Here is a 16,501-nt window from a genome sequence, read left to right as displayed (position 1 = left end):
GTTGCTGGGTCCTTGAACGCCTCGTTCCCCTGGTTCATGACACTCTGGAGCATGGGGAGGAACTCGCTCCTAGTTTGGATAGGGAGCAGTGTCTCCAGTAAAAAGTCTGCTTTCGGCTTTTCTTCCTCCAGCTTAACACTAAAAGCTGCAGCCGCGCTTTTGACTACCATGTTGTAAGCCCCTATGTCATCTGGCGGCGAAGGCCTCGAAGTGTAAGTCTCCACAGGCTCTTCTGGATTTTCGGCGTCGAGGTCCTGCCACTCCAGGTCCTGCGTCGTCGACGGCGCCGAGCCGTAGTTCGATTGTTGTTCCTCATATTCTTCTCCCTCATAGTAAAAGTCTTCTTCTTCCTCTACGGGAGTCTTCGACAGTTCTTCTGCGTCAAACTCCTCTTGTTCCTCGACCTCGACGATGATCGACGGTGGTTTTGTTGGGATAGTGAATTTTTTCATCTTCTCGTCGAACTCCCTTTTACTTTGAAGGATGCTCTTCATCTCTGCTTCGAGCCTCCTCTTTTTCTTCTCCATTTCGGCGGCGTGTTCGGCGTCGAGCGCCGGCCTTTTCGACGGAGCTTGTGTCGACCGAACTTATCTTTCGAAGTCGAACGCCCACTTTCTTAGCCTTGCTTCGACGACCTTTGCCTTTCGGCGGTCTTCGGCACCTGGGAGTCCTTCTCGAAGGATCCGCCGGTCCTTTCGTCCTTGGATCCACTCGCGGTCGTCGACATTTTCGGCGCCGGTGTTCCTTTCGAGGACTTTGACTCTGTTTTTCGAGAGTCTGACTCTGTTTTTCGGGGCCCTGTCGAGGGTTTAGTGCTCAACCGTCTCTTCTTGGTCGTCCCAGCTTGTTGCTCTTCCTTTCTGTAGCCTTCCTCAACTTCCTCTTCGATGAAACTCGTGCTTTTTCTTCGCCAAAAAACTCTGGAGCTTCACGTTGACCATCCAGACCCAACGGCAGAAAAAAGAATCTGAAGATGGCGCCCCGAGGTGGGACTTCCGCAGGAAGCAGGACAACGTCACGAGAAGTGCACCAAATGGAGGGACGTCGACGCCCACCTGGGCTACAAAAAAAATACAAAAGAAAGACTACGAATCCGGACCCAACCACCAGACCGCGGAATAATGCACAGCATAGTGAATCCAGAAAGATTCACGCTGCAAAATAATTATTGTGACATTCTAAGAATGGTCATTCTATAATAGATCATCATCCATTATGTTAAGAGGCATGAAACACACATTTTGTGCAATACAGAACACTAAGTCTAGTTCTCACATAATCCAACATGCCACAACACTAGCTCTTCTATAGTATACTAGCAGTTAAATAACCATAAGAAAATAGTTTAGAAAATATTTTGGAAGGTTTTAACTACCATAACCTATTAGTTATTCTATAATTAGAGAAAGCCCTTTACAAAAAAATGTGAAACAATACTGGATTATTCTGTCACTTCTGTTTTTTCTTTTTCTAATTTATTCTATGATCATTTTTTTACACTGCCTTGATAAAGCGATGGAGCTTCAGGACTTGGAAATATGATTAGACCCTAGACACCATAAGCAGAAATGTTGAGGCTCTGTGACCAGCACCTGTTTCCTACAGTCCTGGCACTGTTTTAAGCCTATGGTCTTAAGAGGAGACATTTTCTCTAGCACACTGAAAGAATACGACGTTAGTGTGCAGGGGTGCCGCCTTAATACTTCTTCATGCTGTCACTTATGGAGATGATATGAAGTTGCCACAGAGTCTGACAGCACCATCTATCATTGTACAGAGGCAACTACATGATAAGTCCTGGATCCATCCTGGTGGAGTTCAAAGTTGAGGAATCTGCGGTTAGACGTATCTATGAGGAATACGAATAGTCATATACAGTTAGGACAAATAGAAACAACTGTGGCCTCTTCTACTTTTAGTAATAGGGAGATGGACAGTTCGGGGGTGAGTCGCAAAGGCATTTATTAATCGGACTCCAGAAGGTATAGCCAGCAGTAGTACTCCCTCTGACACAGTTACACCATGGCAGCGCATTCTTCCATCACACACAAACGAGGTGCTAAATATGCACCAGCTCTCACAGCTAGTCTCACAAAAGAACAGGTACAGCACAGTCAGAAGCAGGTATTCACTACCTTCTAAATTGACTAAGAATAGCAATGGTTGCAGAACAACTGCTCCTCGCATGCCAAACAGATGCAGAATGGGTTGCATCAGTGCAAGCTTCAATCACACAAACAGCAAGTGGTGCATATGAATGGCATTGCAACATTGACCTCGCAAACAGAAAAGGCAAAGCATAGACAATAATAGTGCAAGTGTCTCACAAAATCACCAAATGGAGAGCACATGTAGCAGCAGTGGCAGCTTTGCTAATGCACAAAAAAGCCATAGCTCATGCAAGAGCAGTGCACACCTCTGTCTCACAAAGAACACTGCAGGGTCTCATCATACATAGAACAAGTACAGCAGTTCAAGCAGCACTTCAACTTTCAGTTCAATTTGACAGAGATGGCCATGGATTCAGCAGGCACAGGTGCACAAATGACAGTTGACGCACAGAAAGTGTTAACACTTGTGGGACTCACTCTTGTGCCAAAACCTTTTAATTGAACTTACCTCAATGTCATGCGCAGAAGACATTTTTTTCTTTCCAAGGGCTTTAGTAATCACGTTCCAGCGCCATTTCGTGCCTGAAAATGACTGAAAAAATTAATATATTTTAATTTTTTTCCTCAACATCAGCTTTCATGGTAGTCTACAAACACCCGGAATATGCATTCAACAATACACATCTGATCCCCACCTAAAACCCAGTATGAGCATTGTCCTTTCAACACCACACTAGGCACATTTCTATACCTCTTTCAACCCACCCATCCATCTATAACCCACCACACTTTGCAAAACCACATTTGGCTGATCCCGGTCTGCAAGAATTGCAGCAGTTCATATTTGCACTTTACCAGTCACACAATTTTCTTTGCCTTGCTTGTTCACTTATAACTGTCTGCAGAGGATGAATACATGAATGACAAATGTGTAAAGCGCAACCATGACCAAAGGCCTCAAAGGCACTGGAAACCAATCCTGATAGTACCCCTATCCATTGCCCTAGCCAGGTTATAAAGAGAAAAGCCAGGTTTTTTAGGCCTTCCTAAAAGGAGCATGCAGTGTCATACCAGTTAAATGAAGGGGGAGGGAATTTCTATATTTTGGAAGCTGCAACCGAGAAGGCTCTGCCTTCCCATCTTTTCCTCTGAACTTTTGGGTTGACAACTAGATTGTGAGCTGCCAATTGGAGAAATAACACTGGAACATGGTTTTAATTCCCCCTTGACATGCACTATGCAGTGCTTTATAAATAATACACATGGCTTTGAAAGTGGCGTGCTTCTATATAGGAGGCCAGTGAAGTTCACACAATCCTTGTGAGACTGACATATATTTTGGAATATCGAATGTCAGGGGACACGATGATCTGTGTGTTGTCGGTGCCTACAACACAGCCAGCAGCCCATAGAATCGAATAAGTCTGGCGAAAAGAGAGATGTGTAAGTTGAACAGCGTAGGGTTTAGGGAGGATCCCCGAGGGACCCCACAGGGCAAGGAGAAGGGGTCAGATTTGAATTAGTTTATGATCATCATCTGGGATCTACTAGTGTGGAATGAAGTGAGCAATTTCATGGCCATATCGCCTATACCCAAGGTCTGCAAAGGATCAGAAAGTAAGGTAGGGGAGATGGTATCAAAGGCTGCAGACAGATCCAAAAGGATCAAAGTCGAGGGCTGCCCTGCATCAACAAGACATCTGATGCTGTCTATTGCAGATATAAGGGGAGTTTCCGCAATAAGATGGCTTCTAAAACCAAACTGTGAGATGTCCAGTAGACTCTGTTGCGGCACATGCGCCATCAAATGATGGTTAAGATGCTTCTTCAAGATCTTAGTAAGGATGGGTAGCATGGAGATAGGGTGATAGTTCTTCAGATCATTGGGGTCTAGACTTGGTTTCCTGAGAAGAGGCCTGACCGCTGCCTCTTCCCACAGCCGGGGATAGCACCCAGAATTAATTGCTCTATTCATATTAGCAGTTGGAGGCGGAACTATTGTGCTCACTACTAGTTAGAGAATCTTAGAGGGACACGGTTCTACCAGAGATCACGATTTCAGGTTCTGGAGGTAAGTTTCTGTTTGATCTGTAGTCAGAGAGGATAACTAGGACAGAGAATACTGGGTGAAACTCCTCCTCCTCAAAGGTGACTAAGTAGCTCTGCTGCCGAGAGGAAGTAAGGCAAGAGTTTGGAAGCTCCTCTCAATTAGCCGGTTTAAATTATTTGTAAATACTAGTAACCTTAGAATGGAAGAATCCTGCTCACTTGTTACAGAGCTCAGTTGAGCCCTCAATTTCTGAGGACACTGGAGGAGACCCAAACTGGTGGATAACTTTAAATAGCTCCTTAGAGGAGCTTGCAGATTCAATTTTCTTCATCCAGAAGAGAGATTTTTCTTCTCTAATGGCCTTTTAATACTCTCTAATGGCATTCTTGTATAAAATGTTGCCTTGGATCTCAAACACTGTTTCCTCTATCCGTGTTCCTGCCAATGGCTAACCTGCCTCAGCAGTCTTAACCTTTCGGTGAACCATGGTGCTGTGGGTCCCTTCCTGCAAGTTTTGACTCTCTCAAGGGGCACTGCCACCTTTGATGCAGAGCTTATCCAGGCTGCTAGTTTGGCGGCTCCACAATCCGCAACTTCAGCCTCAAAACAAGGATTGCTTCTGAGGGCATTTGAAAAGGGCCATGCCGAAACCCCCTTCTAGTTTCTTTTCAGAGTCATATTGGTGTGCAAGGTGTCTTTGATCTGGGTGGAAGACGACTCAAAGGTGAAAGCTACTGCCTGACGGTCTGACCAAGATATAGGTAATACCTCTTGCACAGACAGCCAGGCTTAATTTGAAATAAAAACATCTAGGGTCTATACCGCTATATGTGTGGGGGTTCTAACCAAGTGTAAGAGTCCAAGGGAGCCCATGATGTCAATCAGTGCTCTGGAGTCAATGCTCCTGCTCTCCTCTAGGTGAAAGTTAAAGTCGCCGACACGAGTGACCTTATTTTGGGCTAGATATGGCTCAATCAGGTTTTCGAAATTGGTCGAGAACAAAGACCTATGACCCAGAGGTCTGTATACCAAGATGCTAGAAAATGACTCAGTGGCAGAAATTTTGATGGAGAAATTAAAAGCCTCACACAGGCTAGTACATTTGAGCAATTCCATATGACACTGATATTTCAGTTGGTGTACAATGGCTAGAACACCTCCAGGTCCATCCACCCTATCGAGTCTGAGGATAGCATAACTTGAGGAATTGCACCAGTGAAGTCAGGACCCGACAAGGCATTCACCCATTTCCCTGTGATGAAAACCAAGTCCGGGTCATGTGTTAGCACAAATTCTGCAAACTCTGTGTTACGCTTACTCAAAGACCAAGCAATGATTAGAGAGCCTTTAAGGTTGTCCTTACGCGTATTACTCCCCTTACTGATTGCTCTTTCAACTAAGGAATTGTCATCATTAGTTAATGTCCCCTCCCAACAAAAAGGGTAAGAGACCCTAAAGCCACAAGCAGGGAAAGTACAATTTATATTGTGATACAGGTAATTAAAATCGAATGTGCGAATGGAGGTAGCTTGCCCTTATGGATCAGACACAACAGAAAGTCTTTAGAGTAAACCAAGGGGGAGGGTCTTTCTAATTTAAAAAAACGGCCAGGGGTCTGACGTGGGGTGCAGTACAGACATGGAGGGGTGCAGACGGGCTTGCCTTAAGTGTGACACGTCCATATACACGTGCAAAATATATAGTTCTCTCAATTTTGAGAGAACGACTGGCCCACTAACCTCGCTACCAACTAACCAGGAAGTGGGCAGCCCATGCGACACACTCTCCCTCAGCAACAAGAGACTGCTGATCAGTCATGGAGGACCGAGGAGGCAGAGGGCATTCAGTGCAATATTAAGTGAGGCACAAAGCAATTCAAATTAGCAGTTTAAAATTACACAATAACTGACATAAAAAATATTTAAAAAATAGGGAGGTTAGACAAAGATACCTCAGGAGTCAGCATCGAGTACATGCATACATGCGCAGTATAAAGTAGTCTCAAAATTGAGAGAACGACTAGCCCGCTAACCTCACCGGCGAACAACCAGGAAGTTGGCAGCCCACGTGACACGCTCTCCCTCCGAAAGTGACTGCTAATCAGTCGTGTTGGACCGAGGAGGCAGAGGGCATTCAGTGCAATAGTAAGTTCGGCACAAAGCAATTAAAATGAGCAGTTTAAAATTACGCACTGAAAAATATATATATTTTTTTTTATTAAAATGGGAAGGCTGGACAGCCCTACCTCATGAGCCAGCCTCTAAGAGTACCCTGGAGCTTCTAATGGGTCTGTGAGGGATTACTGCACCCCTCTTAAATCCTCATGCCCACATTCTACTCATACCCTTCATGACAACATTTACAGTTATTGGTTTCTGTCACCTAGTACCCCTCATGTTCCAAAGCAACACCTCTGCAATCCCAAATAAGTACCTTGGGCTACATATTGTGGCTAGTGTTACTATTACTAGATTCTCTGCATCACAGGGCCGCCATTGTACTCCCCTGACCTGCCCCTAATGATGCTCAACGCATTGCCTCATCATGGAAAGTGGGGAGGGCTGACAAAGTGGGCAACAGCTGGGGCAAAAAAGGTAGGAGATCTGTACCGCAAAGGGGAGCTTCTTCCCTTCGAGGAATTTAGGACGGAATTCACTCTACTGCAAGGCCACTTCCTGCTTCATAGAGTGGTGTCAACAGCACTCTGTAAACTTTGGAACACAGGGCTAACAGAACCACAACTCCATAGGCCCTGTCAATACATTGTGATATCCACAGGCCCTTACAGAGCAGTGACGGCCCTTTATAGGGCAATACGGGAAGGCTCACTTTTACGATTAGAGGTGCTGTGCAACAAATGGGAGGGTGACCTTGGAATCCCCATCCCAGACGAAGGCTGGACTAAAATACTAGATAGAGTACCGAAAATCACATAAAAGGCTAGATTTAAATTGATTAACTTCTAAGTCCTAAATGGGGCCTATCTCACCCTGGACTGCTAGCTCCAGCACGAAGGGAAAGGACAAGGGATAAAGGGAAAGGGGCGCCCTGGTTCAATGATGCTTTACGAAATATGAAACAAACTCTCCACCAATGTGAGAGAGTCTGGCGGAAAGCATATGACCCAGGCGCTCGGTTAGACTACCACTCAATGTTTGCAGCCTACAAAAAGGCGATTCTAACAAGAAAAGCAGAATTCTATGAAGCATAAATTGCGGCTGCTAACAACACACAGAAAGAGATTTTCCAGATCCTGAAAGAGTTAAGACAAGAGAAGGAACAGAAGCCTTCATTCTGTAGGGAAGATTGTAATAAGTTCCAGGCCTTCTTTACATCAAAAGTGAAGGATCTTCAGATGGAAATCCATCTTAACCCTAGGCTCCCCTGCCCGTTAGTACCTGCACTCCCGCCCCCCCATCTTTGATAAACCTCTCACCGCCTTCCCAATGCTCACGCATGACTCCCTGGCTTTACTAATAGGGCGAGTGAAATCAGGGTCGCCTGCTGACCCTTGCCCACCAAGGTTTTACAAGATGGCATTTCCCGGGATAAAAGCTGAGGTTTTTTCACTCCTCAACCAATCCCTGGAAGCAAGGCATGTCCCTGACAATTTCAAGGAGGCACGCGTTATCCGCTCCTAAAAAAATCTGGGGCAGATACAAAGATTTGAAAAATTTCCGGATAATTTCCCAACTTCCATTTCTTGCAAAAGTACTGGAACAGCATGTACTCTACTCACTGTCACACCATCTTGAGGATAACCATCTCTTACAATTTAACCAGGCTGGGTTTAGGGCCCACCACAGCACGGAATTGGTTATGCTGTCGGTACTAGACGAACTAAGATTGAGGGCAGATAAAAAAAAAAAAACATGTGCCCTGATTTTGCTGGACCTATCTGCGGCATTCGACACGGTCAATCATAACCAACTTTTGTCGCGGATCTCAGATCTGGGCATCCAGGATACAGCCCTAGCGTGGCTTACATCCTTTTTGAGGGGCCACTCCCAGAGAGTACAGCTGACTGACCATGTGTCTAGCGCAGGCTCACTGCCATGTGGGGTACCACAGGGTTCGGCACTGTCGCCCCTCCTTTCCAACGCCTACCTCCAGCCCCCGATAGCTACACTGAATCAGATGGAGTGCCAGATCTACAACTATGCCGATGACACCCGAATAATCATCCAGATAGACAACCCCCCGACCACCCACTCATGAGTTCAAAATATCTTAAAATTCACGGTCAACTGGATGATGGCCAATTCCCTCAAAATCAACCCAGATAAGACAGAGGTACTGGCCGTCAATACGGACGCCAATCCCTGGAACAATCTCTTCTGGCCACAAAAGCTAGGCAACTATCTGGAGCCAGCCGTAGCCGTAAAAAGCTTGGGAATCAAAGTCGATGCCAAGCTATCCGTGACCCAGCAGGTGTCAGCAGTAGTGGGCACATGTGTCGGCTTGCTGAGACAGATACGTAAACTTGCCCCCCTTCTCACCTTCGCCACACTCAGACTGGATGTATTAGCCCTAATTTTGTCGAGATTAGATTATGGCAACTCCCTGTATATCGGCCTCCCGGGAAAACTGCTGGCCAGATTACAGGTTATCATGAATGATGCTGCCAGACTAATCTTCAGAGTGCCTAGACGAGCTCATGCCACCCCCGTTTTACACCAGCTACACTGGCTCCCAGTCAGGCAGAGAACAAAGTTTAAGGGCCTCTGCAATGCGCATAAAGCCATCCATGGCCAAGCCCCGAGGTATATCAAAGACCGCCTAGTCAAATACAACCCGAGTAGAATTCTACGGTCTGCAGAGGCCAGCCTTTTGGCTTGCCCTCGCTTTTGCTTGTCCTCCAAAAGGAGGAAGAGCTTTCTCAACCTCCTGCCCCCAAATTTGGAACAAGTTGCCAGAGAATGTATGCAAGGAGCATACTCTACTTCCCTTTAGGAAGAAACTTAAGACAGTACTCTTTTTGGAGGCGTAGGGCACAATTTAATTTATACCATCTCCACCCGGGCTAGGGCAGGGCTCTCATAGAGCTTAGAGACCTGACGGTGATAACGCGCTTTACAAATGACAATTAACATAACATAACATAGATACTTTAGAGTAGACCGTGCGGCCTGCCCGAGATGTGGAGAGATAGTAGCAGATTACATACACATGCTGTGGCAATGCCCGACCCTGCAGTAGTACTGGGAGGAGGCAACAACTGCCATGGTGGAAGTGGTGGAGAAGGAGGTGCCTTGCTCCCCGGGTCACTGTCTCTTGGGGTGGTTCCCCCATACATCCAAAACTAAGATCACAAGTAGATTTCAAGACCTGGCGTTTGTCCTAGTAAAAAGGGAGTTTACCAGGAACTGGAAGTCCCTGGGGGCCATCGGACGGCCGTGTGGAGGAGGGAGCTGGAGAGGTGGGCTAGCTATGAGGGGTGGGGGTTCTTCTGAGAGATGGTAGAAGGGGCATAGGCACACTGGATACAGCCCACGCCTGGGTGATGCTGATATACTGTTTGAAGAATCTGGAGTCCCAATCACAAGATCCACCCGCTGCTCCGGAAGGGTCCCAGGCCCCACCATCCCCACAGCCTGGAATGGTGAGTGAATGAATACCTGTATGAAACAGCACACCCCCCCCCCGTCCACACTCATGTAAACAAAACACAACAGAGGAAGGATGCCTATATACTTTTTTATGTTACAAAATTGGCTCTCTTGGAGTGACTCTCCCCCTGATTTACAGCAAATTACGAACCAGGGTGCAACTCAACAGAGGGAGTTGATGGGACAGTTAGGTTCTTCTTGGGGGGATATCGCTATATGTATGAATATATTATGGGAGGTTATCGACTATAAATGAGTGTAAATGTTTAACCACTGTGCTAGATTAAACCTCCTTAAAATGGGTTTAAAAAATAAATCATGGGGACGCCATGTTTCCAATTCTGGAAAAACCTTTTGCACCCATTGCAGTCTGGTACTTAATTGGATTCATGCAAAGGGATCAAGACTAGACCACCCATGTTGTTAGTTTTTAAAAGAAAGCTCAGATCGTGAAGTGTGTAGTCTTCTGGTAACCACAGGTTTCCACAGCACAGCACCTGCAAGTGACTCTGCTGTGACTTATGCCAACCTCGTAACAGTGACTTGGCACCTGTTTTGTCTCAGATTTCCCAGTTATAAATGCTCATGCATTAGCCAGTGCGAATGTTCTGATACAAAGAGACCTCTGAATAAAATTAGGAGATCAGATCTGCATGTGGCGTTATTGATGTTACTGAAGCCGCAGGCCAACGTATTCCCCAAGTAAATTTACAACTTACACAGGATCCAAAATATTTTACTGAATCAATAAAAGCACAATATTTTCATAAAGAATAACTTGGCAACTCCCCTCTCCATTCTCCCAAAGTGCCAAAGCAAATAAAATAACAGAATGTTGCAATGCACAAGACAGAGAACCAGGGGGCAGATGAACGTACAAACTGGTCACAAATTGTGTACCAACTTTTTGCACCCAGTATTTTACTTTGCCAACAGACCTATGTATTAATAGGCAAGCTCACTTTGCACCCTCTTGCATTGGCTACAATGACAGGTATGGCTCGAGGGGACTGCCAACTACCACCCCTATGACTGCATTCCAAAAGGGGAAGAATCTTTTTATTTAAAGCAGTCCCGGGTCCTTGAATGAACTGGGGCTGCTTTGAAAAAAAGAAATGCGTTTAGGAACACTTTGTGACATGACAGCAAGTAGCGCTTCCTGAACATCTTTTTACTCTGCCTTAAGCTGCCACCCCACTTGGGAATCAGTAACAACCCCATCCAGGGATTCAGCAACAGATTAAATGGTCTGGGACCAGAATTATGGTCACAAGCCGTTCATACATACCATTCAATTTGCAATTTGGATGGAAAGCATTTTATAAGTCAGAAAACGTTTAAATGACCTACTACATCTGGCCACACATCTGGATCTGTCTGGCAAAGCACCAATAAACATTTACTTACTAAGTTACTTTCGTACAGGTTGTGCTGTGAATGAGGCATCTTGACAAAGTCCTGATTCCAGGGGTCAGCCGGTCTCCCTTTGTAAGGTGTGGGTATAGACCCTGCTCTAACAGTGCTGACCTGCGGAGACAGAAATGGTCATTAGAGAGCGGGCCAGTCCTCATTGCACCAAACTAATATCAAGCTTTAATTTTAAGAAGCAGGTCCTTCATTTTACCACGCTGATCTGGAAAGAGAAATTAAAGAGACCATCAAAATCTACAACTCGTATATGTGTACACGCATTCAGGATGAAGACAGAGTAGCGACTTAAGCAGGAGATCAGTGACAATATCAAACTTTTACAGTTTTCGTTTGATCAGGAATAAATGAGAACTTTTTTCCGGCAAAAGAAACTGAAATCAATGCAAAAAGGACTGCAAAAGCTTTAGCCGCCACAGCAAAATCTTTTTTTTGGTCGGTTGAAGAGCAGACGTTTGTTCCTGGGGAGATCTTTTCATGTGGAAATTCACTGCTGAATTGTGTCCCATCATATCCCTCCTTTCCTTTCGTCCTCACTGGTTTGCATTATTGTGCCTCTCTTCACAGGGCTTGCTGTTTGAGCGAGCATACGTTTGGTAGCCCTTCTCTGGACGGTCATCCAGGATCATTTATACTGATGGAAATGTACCTTCCCCAGATGGACACAGTATTCTAGCTGTGTCAGCCAGTGATATAAACAATGCTCCAATTGTAGCCTCTAGAAGGAAAGATGGTCTTCCAGATGATACCTCACAAGATGGATGCAATACTCCAAATGAGAACTGCAGAACATGGCACCACCATACTTCAGATTAAATCAGCTGAACTGGATGCAAAACTTCAATTGTAGACAAACCTAACTGAAGTGTCTTTTTATTGAGAGATTGAAATAACAGAGAACAAGAAACCACACTCTTTATGGAGTGGTGCTGCCAACAAAACTAAGCAAAACTGGATCCAAACGAATTCATTTTATTTAAAAAAAGGCCTGTGACTATGCTAGAAAATGAAATGCAAGATTGACCCAGGTAGAATGTGTGGTCTAGAATAGCATAAAAGGACATCCCATGAAAAGGCCGTCTTGGATTGTCCTGGCCTGTTTTATTGTATGTGCATCACATTGGAGGTGTCTATGATTAATGTCAGGTCACGCAAGTCGAATGTGATGCGTGAGAAAGGCTGGGTTGATGCTTCTTGGTTCTCTGCAGGGGTCAACGGAAATAGGAATGGAGTAACAGGTCTCACATATTTAGTTTACGTAATCTATTGTTTCCACTTAAAAGCATGAAATACTGTAATAATAAAAATAAAGGCCTGTGGCACACTACACACATAAGGAGGCATCTGTTGGGTAAAAAGTTCTTTGTACGGCATTGCACTGTGCTGCCCTATCTGTTTTCTCAGGTTGTCACTGTGTTTTTACCCCACTTACCTCAATATTAATCCAAGCCCAACAGAGGTACCTCATCTTTACTTTTCTGTTTCACATCAGAGCCGGCCTCTGGTGAGTGGGGGACAACCAGAGTGGACTTCCTTGGAGTGAGGGTGCCTACTGTCCCTCAACCTAGGCTATGCAATAAAAGGCAGGTGGCAGTGGATTACTAGTAGTGGGGCACAGGCCTTTTTACCAGCACACCTGTGACATGCCTGACCTATGTCGCGGAGATGAGCTGTACTTGTATGTGCAACTGTCTGAAAGTTTTCTTCCGAAGGTGCTTTCCTCCATGTACTCTGTACACTTTGAAATCTCCAGGTCCCTCCCTAGGTATATGTGGAATACATACAGGGGGATTGATTGTCATCTTGGAGTGTGGAAGACAAGCGGAATGTAAATTACAATTTAGACAGTGAGAGACGCCAATGGGAAATGCTTGTACGTGAAATTCATAATTCACATACAGTCTCATGAATAGGTGCTTGTCGCTGCATGTTAGCAGACAGTTTTCCCATAAATGTGTTTGCCTCCAATGTCTTCTGGGGTTGCACTCTTTTCTTGACCAGGTGATCATTTTGGCCAATTACACACCCTGTCCACTGACAGACAGTCAGTACTTACTAGATCCTAATTGTGTCAATGGGGGGGTCTCTCCCCTTTGCTGTCATGGAACCTCTGTACCCTGGTCCTTCAAGCTGGATACAAAGTGCCCCTTTTAAAACTTGTTTCTAAGGGTAACTGGGAAGAGCAGTCAAAGGCTGATTCAGGGAGGTACTGTGGGCGAGAAACTCACAACATACCAAGTGCAACATAAAGGCTCAATAAACAACTGAAAAAGTACTTTAATGAATACACAACTACTGTGAGCAAAATGATAAATATTTACAATATCTCAAGTCTATTTGAAAATGGAAACTCCTCCCAAAAGCGCCTTGCAGAATTGAAGGTTGCAGATCAAGCTACAAAATAATATTACAGGGGCAATTAACCTGGTACATATAGTCCAGGCTTCTCCAACGAATAGCTAGCTAGCTACTGGTAGCTCCCCAGGTCTCCATAAGTAGCTCTCCTGTTTGCAGCCTGGCCAACTAAATTAGTAGATTTTTGGGTTGGTGTCTTTAATATATGTATAACAAAATCTTAAAGCGTATATTTGATACGTAAGTGTGTGTAATTTTAAAACTCATAAGCTGATGTTGGAAGAACAATTGTGTTAATATTACCTTGGTGCCAGGGGCATTGCAGCTATGGCTGTTATGGATTACCCACGTAGAGACATTCAACACTGACAACATTGGAAAACCTTTTTTACATTAGTGCTGCCATCTGTACGTGATGAACTGAGGAAATCACTGCTGGTAATGTATATGGTGGTCCCTAATATAATCTGGTCTTTTATAGTTATTATGCCAACACTTGTAATAATAATAGCTTGATGATTTGACTAAGTAGCTCTAGAAACAGGCAGCTGACACGTGTTTCGTCCGAAAGGACTTTCTCAAGGCTAGAAAGAATAGTAGAGCACGTCGTAATTCGAGAATCAATATTTTCGAAAACGATCACAACCGCATTGGCAGTTAAAACCTGTAGCGCTGGGAACCGGTATGTATCCGCTCTCGCTACCTCAGTTCCACATAACCAAGCCTTGATAAGCCTGTAGCATGGACAGCTCGGATTGCATTCTCTTTCTTATGTAATGGAATTTTTGATATGAAATAAAGGATATACAGAAGGAAACAAAGATCGACTTATGGACTTCCTCTTACCTACTATGGTGGTCAATGCCTATTTCACAGATTTGGACTAATTTTGGATGTGCCTGGCAATTGTGCAATATATTTTGGAATAACCAACAGATTTTTCCGCGCAGATCGCAGCTGTCTATATGGAAGGTATCATTGGAACAGAGTCTTGATAGCATCGGCACAAGTATTGTGTAGTGCCTAGTAAACAATGCAGAAGGCTTTGAAAGTAATTAATTTGCTAACCGGAAGACAGTGCACCGCAGAAGCTGAATGGGATTTGGGAAGATCAAGAATCAGGCTTGCCGCCACATTCTGAACAAGTTGCAGTTTGGCTATACCAGTCTTATTGATTTTCTTTTTTTTTTTTTTTAAACAGATTTTATTAGGGCACAGAACAAAATGCAGTCAATCCCCTTCCCCAGTACTCCGCCCTCCAACCAAATCAGGACGTAGTGCAGTGATCACCCCACCAAACTGATCACAACTGTACAACAGTCACCCCAACAGTATCTGTGCTACGAGGTAGTTCATCCACAGGAGTAATCCACAGTGGGCGTGCGATAAAACCAATATACCCCCCGCCCCATCCCCCAGCAACCCCCCCAACGAACCCCCCCACCCAAGCATGTCGCCAGTATCCATCAGAATTACATGTACATCAAAGCCTCACCCACCACTCGTCGGATCCGCCTCCCAGCTATCCCAACAGAGAGTGCCTCAGGAGCATAGGGGGAAGCCTGTCACAGGGCGCTCAAGGAACCGGGGTCCCATCATCCCCCACCGGATCTCCCCCATCTCCCACAACCGAGCGTTTGAACAAGTCCAGGAGTGCCAACCATGCCCGGGCCCAGTCGTGCGATCTTTCATTGTCACTATGTCGAGCCAGACACAATCTGTAAGTCCCCTCACTTCCCGCCCATCTCTCCATTTCCCTAGCCCACCGTAAAAAATTAGGTCCCTGCCGCGCCTTCCAATGGGAAGTAATCTCCCGCTTGGCCAGGACCTGCCCCAAGTCAATAAACCTACTGGTGACCTTAGTCTTTGCCGTATGCGGAAACCCATGTAGCAAACAGACCCCGGGCCTACCTCCAAGTCCCTCTCTGTCACCGTCAGGAGTAACGTCACCACTTCCTCCCAAAATCCTGTCACCTGTGGACAGTCCCAGAGCATGTGAAGAAAAGTAGCCCCATCATGACCACATCGGGGGCAAGCATCCGGCCCCCCAAAGTACTCCGCTATTTTGCTAGGGGTAAGATATGCCCTATGAAAAACATAAAACTGTATGAGCTGGAAGCGTGCGTTTCGTGTACACTTCCAAGGGCGCTCCATGATTTCCTCCCAGTTTTTGTCCGCAATAGGCGCTCCCAGGTCCACTTCCCACTTGACGCGCAGGGCAGCCAGGGGTTGTCGCATATCCCCAGTAATCCGCCTGTAGATATACCAGTCTTATTGATGTCCAGGTAAAGAGCATTACAATGGTCCAACCAGGACATAATCATGCCATGTCACTTTCCTGAGAGTCTTAATCATCCAGAAACAGGTTATGACTGTCCTGTTAACCTGAAGATTGAAGGACAGGTTGTTGTCCACCAGAACTCCAAGATGTTTTGCAGAGTAAACAGGGTTAGGTAATTGACCCAACATTTCCAGCCACCAAGACTGGGTCCATATGGATGGTTGGCTACCGAAGATCATGACCTCAGTTTTATCACCATTGAGTCTGAGGTCGTCTTTTATAATCCAGATGGAACTGGCTGCATGCAGTTATTGAAGTTGGTGGCTGATGCCTCTATGTCCTTCATAATAGACACAATTATTTATGTGTCGTCAGCATTAGACAAGACCTGTAGCCCCAATTATCTTATCAGTTTTGCCAGCGGGGAAACATAGAAGTTGAACAATGTGGGGCTCAGGGAGGAGCCCAACATGGGGTAGCAATGGGCTCTGAATAGTACTGATCCACAACCACTGTCTGTGACCTATCCATCAGAAAGAATAACAGGAGCTTCAGGACCGGGTCTCCGACCCCAATTTCCTGAAAGTGGTCAACAAGCCAGTCGGGAGGGATGGTATCGAAGGCTGCAGATCGATCCAAAAGTATCAGTACCGCAGCCTCTCCTGCA

General features: G+C 45.4%; 1 protein-coding gene across 2 annotated transcripts in view; it reads right to left on the bottom strand.

The window, feature by feature from the left end:
* The window catches only part of LOC146784326 (poly(ADP-ribose) glycohydrolase-like), an 868,511-nt gene that overhangs the window by 432,925 nt on the left and 419,085 nt on the right, over positions 1-16,501 (bottom strand). For both annotated transcript variants that reach the window (XM_085636068.1, XM_085636067.1), the window contains exons 3-4: positions 11,178-11,297; positions 2,620-2,703 (exon numbers count right to left, since the gene is read on the bottom strand). In XM_085636068.1, coding sequence (XP_085492194.1) covers positions 2,620-2,703; positions 11,178-11,297 — 204 coding nt within the window. The remainder of the gene's footprint in view (positions 1-2,619; positions 2,704-11,177; positions 11,298-16,501) is intronic.

The sequence above is a fragment of the Triturus cristatus genome, chromosome 11 (assembly GCF_964204655.1).
Source record: "Triturus cristatus chromosome 11, aTriCri1.1, whole genome shotgun sequence".
Classification (NCBI taxonomy): Eukaryota; Metazoa; Chordata; class Amphibia; order Caudata; family Salamandridae; genus Triturus; species Triturus cristatus.
This window is presented reverse-complemented; position numbering and strand designations above follow the sequence as displayed.